Below are 17,041 nucleotides of genomic sequence, written 5' to 3' on the forward strand. Positions count from 1 at the left end.
TGTCTAACTAATTGTGATACGCTTTACTTCGGTATAATTATCATTTATTACTTTAACTAACGTCATCTATCCAAACCACCGTTATAGAATTTTTTTTCCTAGGCCTTACATAGTACACATCAATTTGTGGGTTTGTTTTTCTTTTTATTAAATTTGTGTCAATATTTTCCTCCACTAAACTCATGGAAAATCAATATACAATACAAGATACAACCATAAAAAAAAATCTTAATTTTCTAAGTATTATGGATATTTCAAATAAAGTTGTAAACTATGAAAAAATTGGTGAAAAATAATACAAAAATAAAAAACATACCTTAAACAATGGATTTTTGAAAATTTAAGAAACATAATCCCTTTTGGGAATCGATCATGGCGTTTGTCACCCCATTTCCAACAACTTTAACTTTTAGAGTGTTTCCATCTAAGGTTCATAGCAAAAGTTATGACATTTTGAAATTTTTCACTACCAGATATTGACAACTTTGAAGTTGTGAGCAATATCTCATATATGGACACTTTACAAAACCCTAAAATAGGAAAAAAAAATTATAAAACACCAACCTTAAGGTTGCCACGGTTGGATGACCTTAGAGCCTTTAGAACACACTTCAGAACGCACTTGGGAATGCTACACAAAAACCAATCAATGGGAACAAGAAAGATGTTATAAAGGGCACTGAAATAACAGTAACGTGAGTGAAAATAAACGAAAATCACATTAGACCTCCTCCTTGTCACCGTAGTTGTTGGGTGACCTTGGTGGAAGCTCGTGCAAAGAGAAAAGTAAAGAGGAAATGAGGCTCACGCTGTTTTTAATTACTTTTTTAAAACAACTTAATGTGACCCAACAAATGATAAACATTAAGAAACAATTTCACATTGGAGCCAGGGTGGGCCGACATCAATTTTGAAATTGACGTGGGTTGGCCGATGTCAAATTTGATGAATTTATTTACAAAAGTGTCACCACACATTTTTAACATTGGATATTGTTATGCCTGACATTGACATGGTGATGTTAAAAGCCCTTTTTGCACTAGTGACATTTTTAACAATGAGTATTGTCAAACTTGTATTATTAGTGTATGGACAGACTTGTCTAGTTTTTGTTGCTAGACTTGTTTAATTAGTATATAGACAAACTCATTTAATGAGTTTACCCATACGTCAAATCAATGTGTGGAATGATTCATCTAATATTTTTTGTTGTGTTTGTTTAGTGATTGTATGAACAAACTAATATATATTGTTAAACTTGTATAATCAGTTCATTGACAAACTCGTTTAATATTATTTGTTATACTCGTCTAATGAATGTATGGAAGGCCTTATCAAATATTTTTTGTTATACTCATCTAATTCATGTATGAGGGTAGAAATGTCTTAGTAAAAGAATAGTTGTTTATATTTTTCAACGTTAGGCTGCTTAATGGAAATTGATTGGTTAGTAAAGAATCGGATTTAGTTTATGTAATAAGACAAATTTATATAAACATTCTAAACCCAATGTTGTGAAAACTTTTGGGACACCATAACAAATGTTTATTTTACTTTAGCACATAAGGTGTTTGTGATTATGAAAGCTTCAAGAAGATCTCTACTAAACACGAATATAATCCCTTAGGTTATCTAAGTGTTAAGGTTCACTTTACAGGAGCTCAAGAGGAGGAAGAAAATAGTTCAATTAACAAACTGAAAAGATGATAAGAAACACAATATGTGGAGCATGAACAATAAAAAAACAAAAACATAAAAAAATAAAAATGAAAAAGAAGAAGAAAAAAAGAAAAGGGAAGAAGACACGTCATTTAGGGAATGGTCTAACTCAAGTAATGGTTATTGCTACTTGAACCAAAGTTGAAGATAAAACAAGGGATAAACGCACTCTTAAAAAAGAGAGACATACTCACATAATTGAATATGAGTAACTTTTAATCAAAACATTCAACCATGAGAGATTGAAAGGTTTAGGGACCTATAAGAAAATATAATGCACTTTTTTAAAACCTAGGGCAACTCCTTGTCCTCCAAGCCTAAGGATCATGTTGAGGCACTTCTAAAAGCTCACATAGTTGAATATGAATAATTTTCAATCAAAATATTCAACTCAAGAGGAGGAAGAAGATAGTTCAATTAACAAAATGAAGAGATGATAAGAAACACAATATGTGGAGCATGAACAATAAAAAACAAGAACATAAAAAAAAATAAAAATAAAAAGATAAAATGGAAAAGAAGAAGAAAGAAAGAAAAGGGAAGAAGACACGTCACTTACGGAATGGTCTAACCCAAGTAATGGTTATTGCTACTTGAACCAAAGTTCAAGATAAAACAAGGGATAAGCGCACTCTTAGAAGAAAGAGACACATTCACATAGTTGAATATGAGTAACTTTTAATCAAAATATTCAGCCATAAGAAATTGAAAGGTTTAATGACCTATAAGAAAATATAATGCACTATTTTAGAACCTAGGGCAACTCCTTGTCTTCCAAGACTAGGGATCATGTTGAGGCACTTCTCAAAACTCACATAATTGAATATGAGTAACTTTTAATCAAAATATTCAACCATTTATAAGAGATTGAAAGGTTTAGAGACCTATCAAAAAATACAATACACTTTTTTAGAACCTAGGAGAGCTCCTTGCCCTCCAAGCCTAAAGATCATGTTAAGGAACTTCTAGAAGCTCAAAGATGACCTTTCTTGGCTTCAAGATCGAGCCTTGGTCTAAGGTCCCTCTCCTCCAAACAAGGTGTAAACATCAAGCTAGGGGTGTCCCGAAGTAAGCTCCATGTTGTGCCCATTAAAAAGAATTAGTGCCCATTAAAAAGGTATTACGTGCGACCACACTTATTATTAACGAGTAATAAATATAATTTAAACTAAATTATGAAAATGAGATAAAAACTAAAAAATATTTTAAACCTAAAATGCTAAGAGTTTTAATGTGGACTTAAAGCATATAAAACTAAGAAACTAATGTATTTAAACAAAGTGCAGTATAACAAATTCCTGCCAATGGGGCCCACAGCATGCATCTTTTCATATCGAAAATGGAGTCATGAAACCTTGATTATCATTTAAAAATTAAAAGGTAAAGTGAATATTTCAAAATTTATGGGACAAGTAGAGGAAGTTTGGCCGTCTTTTAAGAATGGTTAAGTGTAAGCTTAGAAATATCAGATTTCCTAGTTGTTTCGGCAACCCGCTCAACTTTTTTATATTCCAACTATACAAGGTTTTGAGTCGCTAATGTGTTCTATATTAATTTGCTTGTCGCAACGGAGGAACTGGAGAAGATTTTTATCTCTGAATTAATTAATGGAAAACTATGCAAGCCAATTTGTAAGTTAATAGTTAAACGAGGAAAGGTCTTAACTATGTTACTTAAAGCCGAGGCTTGAACAACCATAGAAGATTGAAAAGCTGCCACATTTGTTACAAAAGTTACTCTAGTATATTCCAAAAAAGTTAATTTCTCTGATAAAAAATCATTTAAAATTAATCCAAATCAGCACTAAACATAAGATAGGATAGAAATGATGATGTGTCAATGGGATAGAAACGCCAGAAATAATATTATACACGTCAATTCGGATCTTAGCTATACATTTGATGCTGAGAGTCAAATCTTGTGAAAGCAATATCCAGAGAAGCCAAATCTATGTCAAAACCATAGCTCTGACCTCCATACTGCACATACAGATATTCTTTGGGTGACATGGGAGGAGGGAGAATTTGAGAGATTTGTGGTAACTCCGGCCTAGGTGGAGGCAAATTTTCTTTATATTTAGTGTAATATATGTCAGCTAAGAGAAGCCATACAAGATCAGGATCAATAGATGCAAGTCCATGGAGGGCATTCAGGGAAGCATCCCGAAGTCCAACAACACCGCTACAGGCTATCCCCACAACCAAACCACTAACCTTCTTCAGAACAAGTTCTAATGCAGAGGAACTGCTCTTGTTACGGCATAAGTCAGCAATCATGTTGAGCACTGCAATCTGAACCTTTAGATGGGATGTCTCAGCCAATGAATCCTCTGAACTCATGGAACTGCTTCTATAAGGTAGTTGCAAAGGAATCCTTTCATCTTTGGAAAATGACTTTTTATGAAATGGGGATGTGATCAGAAGTTTCCAAAAGTGAGCCCCATCAGAGAGGAAACGACGTGTGAAGAAATCTCCTCCACAAACGGGCACTACACTGCTGATCACACTCAAACATCTCCGCACAGCCTGCCAAACATGAGTTGCATCCCTAAAATATCTCTCAAGCAAAATCATCCAAACAATTAAGTAAGAAATGACCGCCAACGAGGGACTACTCACCACTGGGTTCCTGTTCTGAATACAAGTAACCAGGAACGGCCATATTTTATTCATTGCTGGGAGTAGCCTGTTCTCGTCAGCCCCTTCTTCATTAGCCTCCAAAGTATCCTTCAGCTGATACAGTGACAATGATTCTAACGCTTCTTCAGTTGCTTCTTTAATTTCCCTTTCATGTTTATAAGCAGCTTCTATTTTTGCTATTGCCAAAGTTCCACTCTAAAACCAGAAATTATCAAAATAGCAATGAGAAAAATACAAAATATAACTTATTGTTCAAAATGATTTTAGATTATTACTCAAACTAGCAGGCAAATAATAACTGACAATCACTATCCAAAACCCCGTCATTTTGTGCAAATTCAGCAATATAAGAACCCTATGCCATTTGGAATAGTTATCCATACAATTTTACTTTTATAAAATCCAGTTAGGTAGGTCATTGACACGGATTTGCTTTCCGTTAAGAAAATAATTCGTTACTGATGGAGGTTGTGTAGAAACTAGGAACTAGGAACAAGATGTCAGAGATGCCTAAAAAGGCTTGAATTCAATGAATGTCAACAGATAAACCTCCTAGGTAACAGAAATACAAAACAAAGCAAAGCATCTATATAAAGAAAAGTGCTTAAGAAAACCTTAATACAAACAACAGTACAATAAAGCACTCAAATATCCCTACATATGTATGACAAATAAAAAAGAGAGATGAGTTGTATAAAACTGGTTTTAAAGCTTAAACCATTTAATCCTATTTCTCATTCAAAACAAAAAATATCGGAACAGTGAAATGAAAGTTACCCTTTAGGCATATCCTCTTCTTTTTCTTACTCATTTTTAGCATTGTCTATAATCTGAAGTTCAGATCTTTCATCTCTATTTTTAAATTTGCAGTTTAATCAAAATGGCTGTTCAGAGTCCAGCAATTCATGAAAAAGCATGCAAAATTGCCTTAAGTACCGAAAAAGAATACATGCTTCTCTTATTTACATCAATGGCTAACATGTTGAAGTGTAAAGCATTTCAATCAAAAGATACCTCAATTATATCCAAGGCTGCTAAGCATATCTCTTGCTTGATAGATGCTAGAAGTGGGATTGCTGCAGTAACACATGAACCAGCAATAGAACCAACTGTTCGTCTATATCTTCTTGAATCATTTAACTTGAATAAAATTTCCTCCCACTGATCTACAAGCAAAACTCTTCACTTAATAATAATTGACAAACAACCATTACCACAAGAGAACAGGTATCACATAATCTGGTTGATGCAGAAGCACCAATATAAGTCCTATTACACTGTTCTATAGCAACACAATCAAGGAAATTAACAGTTTAAGTAATAAAATTACGGGTGTGAACCCGATAAAGTCTTAGGAGGTCTAGCACTTGACAGACATGGTAATCGTAACAACATGAAAATATAAATGATTGATATACTAAGTAAAATTAAGGTAATAGTAATTCATATTATGTAATTATTACTTACCACTAATTATTATCACTCCAGCATTATACTATAATGAAGAAGGTTGTTGGTTCAAAGTGGGTAGGGTGAACTTGCAGTCAGCAGCGGTGACAGCATAAGCAGATACCGCAGTGTCAGCCGGCACCGAGAGTGCACTGCACAATAACGAAGGAGGTTGTTGGTAACTGTGGGTAGGTTAGTCTAGGTCAATAATATTATGTTATAATGTTTGGTTTGGGCCAAGTTGTAAGGCCAACTTATTTTTTTAAAATAAATAACACTTCGTTGACTCTCACTGAAAAAATAAGAAAACTTAAATAGTAATTTGGCCCCCTATATTTAGACATTTGATTTGTTTTTGTTCGTGTTAGTAATACTATAATTAAATAGTTTATAGTTAGTATATTGTGGAGCTATCTTTGTATTTGTAGTTTTCTCTGTAATTGAACAATTGTCAACAGTAGACAGCTGTCCGTAAATGACTCATAAATAAGTCAACGTACTTATGATTGTGCAAGTAATGTGAATAATACACAGATCCTTTCACTATTATTTTTCTCTCGTCTCTCTGTCTCATTTATCTTAGATGGTATCTTAGTTGTTTGGTCTTTATCTTTGTGTTTTACTCAATTGAATATCTATTTTTGTAAAAAGACTCAATGTGGTCCCTATTCTCATATTTATAGACAGGATTCTGATTCAATGTGTATTAGGGTAGATCAAAGATCAATTATAGATACTTAGATAAAAAGATAAGTACCACATATAACATTTTCCCAATACAACTACTTCCTAACTATATTTAATGCCTATTCTAACGGTACACATCTCTACGAGTATGTGTGTGTGTACTTGTAAGTGAAAGGAGCTCAAAAGGTGAACTATGCAAAAAAGAATGCTACAAATTGAAGGATTGTACTCAAGTCAATGATTCCTGGAGAACTAAAAAAGAATTTTAAATGATGGATTGAAATTCAAACCTTGCTTAGTTTCAGCTGAATTGGAGATTATAGACCGGACATCTCTGGCAAACAACTCTGTCTGAGTGGGTAACAGGAAAGCTTCATGTTTTGATGCCTTCACAATTTCTGCTACAGCCTGAGATGAACCAGTTTACAGTGCACTAACTGATATTAGAACTATGCAAACATTTTGAAACCTAAAGCCCTTCAGAGATGCATGCTAACTAAATAAGAAACAAATTGAAAAAAGAATAGCCATATCTATCCCTAAATTAAAGAATGGTAAATATCTCATGTAGATATTTTGAAAACTGTTCCAAACCTGTATTCAATGATGGCATTAGGATTTATTACTACCAGGTGAAGATGAATATAAAAAGATGGAGGAAATAGTGTGATTAAAATCCACTCAACAAGGAAATGGAAGCACAATTTTAGAGGTTGTAGCTTGCAACATACCTTTAGGAATGGAATAGTTAGATCAGGATGCTGATGTCTACCCAGTATTTCAAGTTCCATTGACACAGAGCGCATCTGTTCATTTACAAATAGTTAGACCACAAGAAATAAGAAATAGTTAGACATGCTGGCAAAAGAAGAATTATCATAGCATAGCCAACAATGAGGAAGGTAGTTTGCTTAAAATGGCAATAAGAGGCCATGGTCATACTGGTTCCTCAAGCAGCGGCAAAATCTTGTGAGCCACTCCAATGTAGGACAGCATGGATGCTAGCACATTTGGAACATGATGATTTAGGTCCAAATGACGTAATTGTCGACATATTGAATCAACCACATAGTCTGCATTTTCCAAAACTAACTGCCCAACCTACATAAATATATTTAAGATAAGATAGCAATAAATAATAGTCATTAAAAAATTAGAAAATTAACAAAGATCATGACTGACAGTTGGAAAGCCAGATGTGGTTGAAAGTATATGCAACACAGAATCTGCTGAATTTCTAACTCTGTAATTTGAAGAACTAAGATTCTCCAGCAATAAATAAAGTGAAGAGTGTAGAAATCCACTAGAAACAAAATCTCTTCCAAGGCACATATTAAAGATGCCTACTCCATCAATAATAACCTGTTTCACAATAAATAAACCCTTTTTTATTTTATGTCAAGTTTCTACAGAAGTAAATATGAAAAAGAAACCAAATCATAATAAATAAACAGCCATGTCAGCTTATAAAAATAGCTTCTTTCCTCACGCAGCATTGCAGCATCTTGGAAAAAGTATAGGCTAATATCTTCTTCAACCACAGCATTATGCAGCAAGTCAGCAGTTCCACAATCAATTGGAACATTCCATACCTCAGCAGATAGATACTCATGCAAGATCCCACCAATGCATTCAACTAAATAACTCCTTATACCTTTATCCTTGGGCATCTTCCAGAAAGCAGTATGAAATGCACAATTATGAAATATACTAGCAAAATCATTACTTGCTCGTTCTGATACACCAAATATTATCTCATTTAGCATGCATGCAGCTGTGCTAGCTTGCCTCAATAACTGTCCAGAACCATGCCTGTCATACCAAGACTGCCAGCTTTCTTCATTGTATTCTCTTAAACGAAGCTCAGAAACCAATTTACGGAAGTAACCTAGCAGGGTCTCAATCACATGCAACATAAGCCCTTCACTTATATTATCTAGCAGTGACAAACAAAGGTAATACAAGTAAATCCAGGTTAAAGATAAACACTGTAAGAGCTATGTGAAAAAGAACATTGAATTGAAAATCACCTGCCACTAAAGATAAACCCACAAACCGGAGAATCCCCGCAAGAGGCTCGTATAACTTAAGACTACCAACATAACTAAACCAAGGGGGCATGCGAGGAAGCTCATAGTTATTTTGAGCAGTTTTCACAAGTTTTTCTATACTCTTTTCCTCAATAAGCTTGTATTTAGGGAGTTCGGATAAACCAGAACTTATAAGAGAGGGGCTATAATTGAAGAAATTAGCTCCAGATTTCAACTCTGCAATGGAGGGAAGATATCCCAGGGCTGACGATCGATCTGTTGAAGTGATTTTTCTGAGCGAACCCGAAAACACTGAATTATGACTGAGACATGCAGCAAACAAATCTAGAAATCTAGTGGCTTCAACCTAATAATTTCCAAGCATCAGAATAAAAGTCCATGAAAGAAAAATATGAAAAAGGGTTTAATTGCACTAAAACAATAAAAAAAGAAAAATATAAAATAAAGGAGATATAACCTATGTTCTATCTTAGAAAATGTGAAATTTAAACTTAACTCAACCTCATAATCAATTTATAACATGAGGTTTTCATTTTCTTATATACTATAATTTGGTCATATCTTTAGTCTATGCAAGATCTCAAGCATACCCGCCGCTCATGCTGAGTACTGAACATGTCAAGCAAGAGACTAAATATTTGTAGGTGGTTCAATAACAAGTGACATGATAAGTCCAACAAGCCTCAAAAAAATAAGCTCAAACACCATCTTAGGAAACGTACATTTTAAACTTAACCTTATAAAAAAACTTATAAATTAAGGTTTACACTCACTCATATACTATAATTTTCTGTAGTCAATGAGGGATCTTCAACATTTAACTACAATAAGTAATACTTCATTGCACAAAACCTAGGCATGCAAGATTAAACAATGAACAGGTGACTTTATATGAAATGTCAGGGCATTTTACAGGATGTACTATATTCAATGTAATGTTTTAGAATAAGTGGATAAACAGGGAGCATTACTCCTGGTCCTAATTAATAGAGATAGAAAAAATCTTTAAATATAATGAAATATGGAAAACACTCCTAAAAGATAATCTAAAATATTCCAAGAGACTAATTATGGTATATTTTATAGATATTCATTTGAACCTTCAAGCTAAAGCTTACTAAGCTTTAAAAGCTTGCTGTGTAAATAAACACACTAAAATTAATTAAATAAGGAAGCCAGTAATGGAGTATAATGAGATTAAAAAACCACTCCGAAGATAAAATACAGTTAAATATTCTAAAAGAAAAAAGATTATTTACGAGATATTTTCAACATATTCTAGCAATAAAACCATAGTTCTCAAGATAATATAGATGCCTTGTCAAGTGCAATTGGTGTTATCTTTAAATTAAAGAATATTTTGAACTAACACAATTACACCTAGTTAGTTACCAGGGAAGTTTACTGTACACCCAAAAAAAGGAGGTTTGGGTCTTATAATTTGGTATCTAAAAATATTGCTTTGGCATATAAATGGCTTTTCCTAGACTTTGTGTCGTCCCTCTTTATTTCACAAAGCTCCTGCTGTTCAGTTCTATTCTTTAACTCACTCAACTATTTCCTAGGATTTTCACTTTGAAGAAAAGTGATAGGGAATTTTCTGAATTTCAGTCTTAGATAAAAGCTTTGGCAGTGTTCTCAGGCTGCAGTTCTTTGTTATATTTGGTTGGAAAGAAATGTGAGAATCCTCTCGGGGATGTTAATCTCCTAGTGAGTTCATTTGCGATAGAGCAGATTTTCTAGCTTCATTATGTTTTACATACGGTGTTTTGGGAAGGATGTCCGTGTTAGATTGACATGTTACTCTGCACATTCTTTATTTCTGTTTTTTTATCAGTTTACTTTTGGCTGTGCTAGTTTTAGTTCTTGCAGATTCTATCCTCCTTTTGTATTTTTCTTTTTTATCCTAGTAATTTCTTTCATTACCAAAGAAAAAATAAATTACAATTTAGAATAAACACCAATTTTTACCCTGTACAACTAATTAGTTTCTTCCACTATTCCAAACCAAGATAACCATATCTAAAGAAACAAAACAAATCATGACTGTAAAACAGGAGAAATTATAATAGACGTATAGAAAGAATGTGTGCAATTATTATAGAAGCACGTACAGGAGACTGAAGATGAGCCAATATTAGACTAGGACCAGAATAAAATATTATTGTTAGCAATTTCTGAGCATGTAACACAGCGTATGACTCCTCATGGCCAAGTACTACCCTGGGAAGCTTTTCAAGGTGCCTGAAGTTGAAAGAGGAAATATTTCTGATCAGGGAAAAACCTAAGGGGGAAAACCATCCTCAACGAATAACGAGTCCAAAATAAATGATGAACCTGATAAAAATCTCAGTAGCATTCTGTTTTATAACATGCTTCAAATTTTGTGAGAACAAATACTCAAGGAAATCTTGTGCAGTTGAAGACACATCATTGGATACATCAAAGACCAAGGCACATAAGCACTCCTGAATCATTAGTAAATGAATTAAAATAAAAAATAAAGAAGATTACTTGACAAGATACATATCTTCTGAAATATTCCATAACAAAAGAAAAATAACAAAGTTTCATAGAGTTTAATTTTCAGGCAGTCAGTACAAAAAAAATTATACACTGTCAATCAACCAGTAATCTTCATTTAGCATTCGGGACAATGTGATTGGATGACTAAGTAAGAAACATTTACACCATTAGTGCATTCTAATTAAACTCTTTCATAAATAAGAGCAGCAGGAGGAAAAATTTAAAACACGCATTGCCCCACTTCCCTACTTCATTGGACCAGAAAAATGCAAGTACACACAATAAATTCCTGAGTGTAAGCCAACTTCTTTCACTTGCCCAACACTTAGCCGTGGGTGAATAAACTATTTGTGCTCATTAGAGGACCTTTGTGTTACCCTTGCTATACCCATTACTGAAGACAAAAAGGCTCTACACAGCAGTACTCACTTTGTTGGTGTCTTGACTGGAGCATAATGTCAACGAATTTAAATAATATCTTCACTCATTAAACCATCCAAGAGAAAGAACCGGTTTCCAACCTATTTATGGTAAAGGATAAAATATAACTGCTTTCTTTATCGGTTTTATAAAGGGAATGGAGAACAGAATGCGGTGAGTACTGAAACTCACAAGGTTCCAACCCAGTATTGCTATGAAGTGCTTGCTAAGGATTAGATTGCACTTAGTTACACATCCATCAGCAATTTTTATTATATAGCATTGTCTCGTCTACCTGCATACCAATGGTTATTCCTAGTTAACCAGTTCAGGGCTCACCAAAAGCATCAGTCTACTCTCCCCCAATGTGTAGAAGCACTCTGACAACAGTCCTTTTATGGCATCAACAAGTCCCTTTCTCACCTTTTGTGAAGGGTGAATACAGATCTGAAATTCAATGATTTTACTGATCAAATAAAAAGTTACATTGTATATCAAAAGATACAGATAGCACTCTAGTTTCAAACATCCAACGCTGGCAAAAAAGACAAGGAAACTAACATCATGAAACATACGTCTGGAAATGTTGCATCCAACAGCTTATTGACATGTTCTGATGTCCTCTGCATCCAATCTTTTGTTCGTTTCACATGCAGAGACAAGTTCTCTTTATCAGGATCAGTATTCCCTGTTTCTTGGAGTTGAGTTTGGGAATAAGAGATTTTTTCTGACTCAACACCTGTATCTTCTGTAGCTTTTGTATTAACACAATTTTTAACTTGCAAGTGACGAAGCTCCTCCAAAAGAGAAAGTGTTGAATTACACTCATTTGAATCAAAGTCTGAAGATGATTCGATATCGAGGGCAGATGCATTAGCATCATCCTGGAGGACTATCATCAGAAACTCTGTGAACCCTCTGATTGCTTGGTCAATAGAATCCACATTACCAGCAGGACCACTTATCACTATTTTTGCACTGTGTAAAACTTTAGCTAGCTGACTAGCAATGCCAGGTAAAAAAAATGCTAATGCATCTGCAGAACCAACCTACAAAAGTAAACCAGCACAACCAATTGATTGATTTCATATTTACATTTAGTTAGAAAAGAATTTAAATATATTAAAATCCAGTTTTGGATAGAGAGGAAAAAGCCTCTCACTTCATGTATTTTAAGACTTTGACTCTCCCAATTTCCACTCCATAACCAAAATCCGGGTGTGCATTTTGTAACATGTAAGAAAATAGAACAACTTCAGAGGATTCCAGAGGTGCAATAAAAGGTAAACCTATTCGATGTAACCCTGATAATTCAGTTATTTCATAGCCTTCATTGTAGTAATGGGATAGAAAAAGCTTTTATAAGTTTGGTTCTCTTCCTATTATTGCTTCTTTATAGAAAAGTCCAATCAAACAAGCAGGGAGATGACTATTTTATTTCCCTGATAAACTTGGTTGTATTTTTTCCCTTTTATATCTTTTATGAGAAGGATATCTTAACCTCCTTTATTTATACTATTGGCCATTCATCTCTATAGTAATTTATCTTTCCTTGGCAAAAAATGAATAAATAACTCTTACATGTGTTTCAAAAAGTATATTTCATTGCATTACCTTAGCAACAAGCACCCGCAGAGTTTTGAATGCTTCAATTCGAAGTCTTGCAGAACCTTGTTGTCCCCTGGCAGCCTCTGTATCTGCAGTCTTTTCATAAGACCAAATTGGTATAAATTCAATAATATGTGCCAACTAAATTTCAGAAGAAAAAAAGGATGGGAAATTCCACTTAGTTCCAGTTTAAAAAAGAAAGATCTCTGTCTTAATTAATTGAAGAAGTTATCTTATTCTACAATACAAGTGCTACATGCTTTAAAATTTTGGTTATTTTGTTATAAAATGCTACTATCCATTTAATAACCCACCCAAAAGATAAAATAAAATAAAAGCATAACAGAATAGGAATTTAACCAAGAAACTCTAACAAAAACCAACATACTTTAAGAAGAAGTGATAGCCAGTGTCCAATAGCAGCTGATGCAAATTGAGACTGAAGAAATGCAAGTAGACATTCTCCCGATTCCGAACCACTCACGAAAGTTTTATGAAGTCTATCATTATTATCTCCACCCCAAAGTGCCGGCAAACCAGGGATTTGTTTACACACGCAAGACATATCGGAACAAGAATATAAACTCAAAAGCAGTGCCTTGACACACAACAAAATTCCTTCACGAAACTCCTCTGAAGCCTCGGAGGGTGACAACATTGCCCCATATGTTAACTTTTTTAGTAGAACAACCATCTGTGAAAGAATACCAACGTTTAGTATGTGTGTCAGTCTCGAACCAAACACCATTTAGTTAAGAGTTTAGACAGCTGTTCATGCCAAATGAGAAGTATGTACTTGACAGCCGTCATGAGTTAATACAGCTACGGTGTAAAGACCAGTCAAATTGGCACTTGTAAATTACTTAAAGCCTACCAAAAACAGAATGTGCAACACTAGCAAAAATATAAACAAAAAACAAACCTCATATAAACACCGTTTCATGCCACTGGCTATTCAGAAACAAATGGCGCATAACTATATCAATGTGACCCCAAATTATCGAGGGTAAGTAAGCTTAGATCACTGTCTACTATCAGCATATAACCCCCTTACATCACAGAGCATTTTAAAGGACCTAGGTAAACAATTAAAAAAAATTAATAATATTGCACAATATATCTACACTTATTCCACGTTTTACTCTAAAAAATATTTAGAGGGTGTCCTTCATCTCCTATTTTGACCCTAAAGGCCGGAGTACAACGCAGCGCAGCTTCAGTTTCTGTGCATTCAGACCCCAAATCCACACGTCCCTAGATTCCTTCTGCTCTTTATTTATTTCTTTTGTTCATTACCCTTCCCTAATGAGGAGGGAGAGCAGCATAGCTCTCAATTCACAACACACCCAACACACTCAACAGTGGCAGTTCGATTTTACTCAACAAACAAACAAAAGCAAATAAAATCCCAATGTAAGAAAACATAATTTGCATACAATCTATCCAGAACAAATGTCAACGGCATAAAGCAATAAGCACACGCACCTGATCCACAGAATTCAAACGACACTTCCTCAGAAGCTCTTCCAAACATTTAACCACACCTTCAGCAACGCCATCACTCACTTCAACAGGTGTTTTCAAAACACCAGGCGTATTATAATTTTCCAGAGAATCGATTTTCAGGGTAGACCTACACTGAACCGCTGCATCCAGCAGCAGGAGTAACGGAAATAGAGCGTAGCTGGGAAATCAAAATCACATAAAAAGGTGAGATTGAGTAAAACAAGCATTAAACAAAAACTGAAATTTGAAACAATAAAACTCCACATGACAATACATCAGAAAAAAAAACAGCCGAATTCATGTGCTGTTAATCAAATTAAAATTAGTCTTAAATTAGGGTTTATGGAGGGTGTAGAGTTTGTGAAGAGGTAGCTTACTCGAAGAAGGGCTGTAAAGCAGAGGGTGAAGAAGTTTGAAGGAAACGAAGGAGTTGGGGAATTACGGTGACGGAAGAATGCTTCTGATTATGAATGTGAGGGTTTTGCAAAAGGTCGAGAAGGTGCAACGAGTGTGATTTTAAGCGTTGAAAGGTGCTGCTTTTGAGTTGGTCAGTTTCCACTTCCTCTTCGGTGAGTTTGTCCATATCGCTGTTGAGACGCAGAGGCAGTGTACGGTTAAAGAAAACGAGTTCAACAGATGCCAACAACGTGTTTGGTTATTTGACGCTGAAAGAGAACGCGATCACTCTTGATGAGTAGCTTTTTCGTTTTCGTTTGTGATAACGCGAAACAAAGGTCTCATGCAGCAGTAGAAGCAGCGAGGAAGGACTAAACTCGGTAGAATTGCCTAGAAAATCCGAAGAGATGCTGTGGGTTTTACTTGACCCGAACAGAGCTTCATATTTCTAGTGCTGTGAAAATGAAACATTCCGTTGGTCACTCAATCAACTAATCTAATTAAGTCACTTATTTGAAAAAAATTAAATATGACTCATTCTATCAAGAGATGAAGTAATTAGTTAAACGGGCTTACTTAATATTTTTTTCAATTATAAAATAAATAAATAAAATTTAATTCAAATCTAAATAAATTTAAATTCAAAATAATATTAAACATAGAAACAATTCAAAAAAAAATACAATACAGTCTAAAATCTAAAATGAGCTTAAACTTTTACTATAATCCAAAATCAAACACACAAAAATAAAACAAATAAGTATTTAACTTTGATCATTTTTATTTCACTTATATATTTATAATATTAGAGTCTTGAATGGGTAAATCCACAATGTCATGGTATCTGGTGTTATGTTCGGAAAGTTTGATATCCTTCTTGGTTTACCTTTCTACTAAGATGTCTGGTATATATCAAACTCTACCGACTCTCCATCTCGACGAGAGCTATGATGCCTCTGTTTACTACGATCTCGTCTTGAGTGGCAAGATCATCGACGAGTCTCTTTGGTTATGCGTCAGGTTCATTTACTCCGAGCTCTTCGAGATTTATGCCGAGCATATCAACTTGCTAATTTATTAATTTTCCGATGTATTTTATGGAATCCAAGGACACTACTAGTTTTGCGTCTTGGTGTGGGTTGTGATATTTGCGTCAACCAGGCTCTCGTTCGAAGTGTTGGCATATCTGCGTCTTTCTTTCTTTCTGTGTCTGGCTAACCTATTTGGTTCGCTCCAATGTTGAGGAGATCGATCTTAGTTGAAGTGGTGGGAGCGTCCACGAGTCTCTCCTGTTTTGTGCCAAGTTGACTTACTCTTGTGTTGAGGAGACCAGTCTCGGCTTGTACTGGAATTTCGTTGAGCTTGTGGGTTATGCTTTGTTTGGGAGTTGTGGAGGTCTTCTCCTAGGAGTGTAGTTGAGATCGAGGAGATGGTTTTCCATCCTTCAGGCCTGTCAGCTTCTGGTAAAGCTCCTACAGCTCGTGGAGGTTTGCCTATCGTTGGCTACAAAGGGCTTCGAGCTCGGCATTGTAATGTCATCGTTGTTTGTTGTTTTGTTGGATTAGTATCTGCATTTGATATTGTATGGTTTTAATTTGTTAGATTCCATTTCGTAGGAAACATGTGCTTGACTCTAAGGGTAACCATGGGAAAGTGAGACCGAGAAAGAGTTTATCAAGGTCCCACGGTGGGCGCCAAATGATCTTACCAGAATCTTGAGTTTGGATTTACAAATAAATGACATGATCGTAGCAGTAGCTTGAGTGCTCTTAATATTGAATCTCTTGTTTTAAAGGGCGAGATCCACCTATAAAAAACTCTTCGACACTTAAGTTAATAAGAGAGTTTAGGATCATTATGAGTATATTGAGTATGATTATGAAGTAAGTATTCCTTGAGGAACACTAGATACCATATTGAATATATTTAAACTAGATATAAAATTAATCTCCTCTTGTATCTAAAAACCACGTAGGATAATGATGTATTTATAATAAAAAATTATCAAATATATATAACAACCAAACATAAAAATAATAA

At 34.6% G+C, this 17,041-nt stretch overlaps 1 protein-coding gene across 1 annotated transcript; it reads right to left on the minus strand.

The window, feature by feature from the left end:
• Nucleotides 1-3,534: 3,534 nt before the first annotated feature.
• Nucleotides 3,535-15,450, minus strand: LOC108335723 (uncharacterized). The gene is made up of 17 exons (XM_052869097.1): nucleotides 14,983-15,450; nucleotides 14,585-14,783; nucleotides 13,488-13,793; nucleotides 13,106-13,195; nucleotides 12,067-12,540; nucleotides 11,831-11,938; nucleotides 10,883-11,013; nucleotides 10,660-10,789; nucleotides 8,525-8,891; nucleotides 7,978-8,430; nucleotides 7,677-7,855; nucleotides 7,437-7,595; nucleotides 7,226-7,300; nucleotides 6,785-6,902; nucleotides 5,373-5,524; nucleotides 4,338-4,553; nucleotides 3,535-4,244 (listed from the first exon to the last, which is right to left on the minus strand). Exons 1-17 carry the CDS (start codon nucleotides 15,186-15,188, stop codon nucleotides 3,606-3,608), a joined length of 4,002 nt encoding a protein of 1,333 aa, XP_052725057.1. The 5' UTR covers nucleotides 15,189-15,450; the 3' UTR covers nucleotides 3,535-3,605.
• Between the last annotated feature and the right edge of the window lie 1,591 nt (nucleotides 15,451-17,041).

The sequence above is a fragment of the Vigna angularis genome, chromosome 10 (assembly GCF_016808095.1).
Source record: "Vigna angularis cultivar LongXiaoDou No.4 chromosome 10, ASM1680809v1, whole genome shotgun sequence".
In the NCBI taxonomy this organism is placed as follows: Eukaryota; Viridiplantae; Streptophyta; class Magnoliopsida; order Fabales; family Fabaceae; genus Vigna; species Vigna angularis.

Bases quoted from the DNA above. Each gene is read 5' to 3' on its own strand.
- LOC108335723 (XM_052869097.1), bottom strand. From the start codon at position 15,188: ATGGACAAACTCACCGAAGAGGAAGTGGAAACTGACCAACTCAAAAGC. The intron at 13,196-13,487 runs GTATGTTGGTTT...TCTTATGAAAAG, and splicing joins GGCTATCACTTCTTCTTAAA to ACTGCAGATACAGAGGCTGC. The intron at 4,554-5,372 runs GTATCTTTTGAT...TTCTGGTTTTAG, and splicing joins CAGCCTTGGATATAATTGAG to AGTGGAACTTTGGCAATAGC.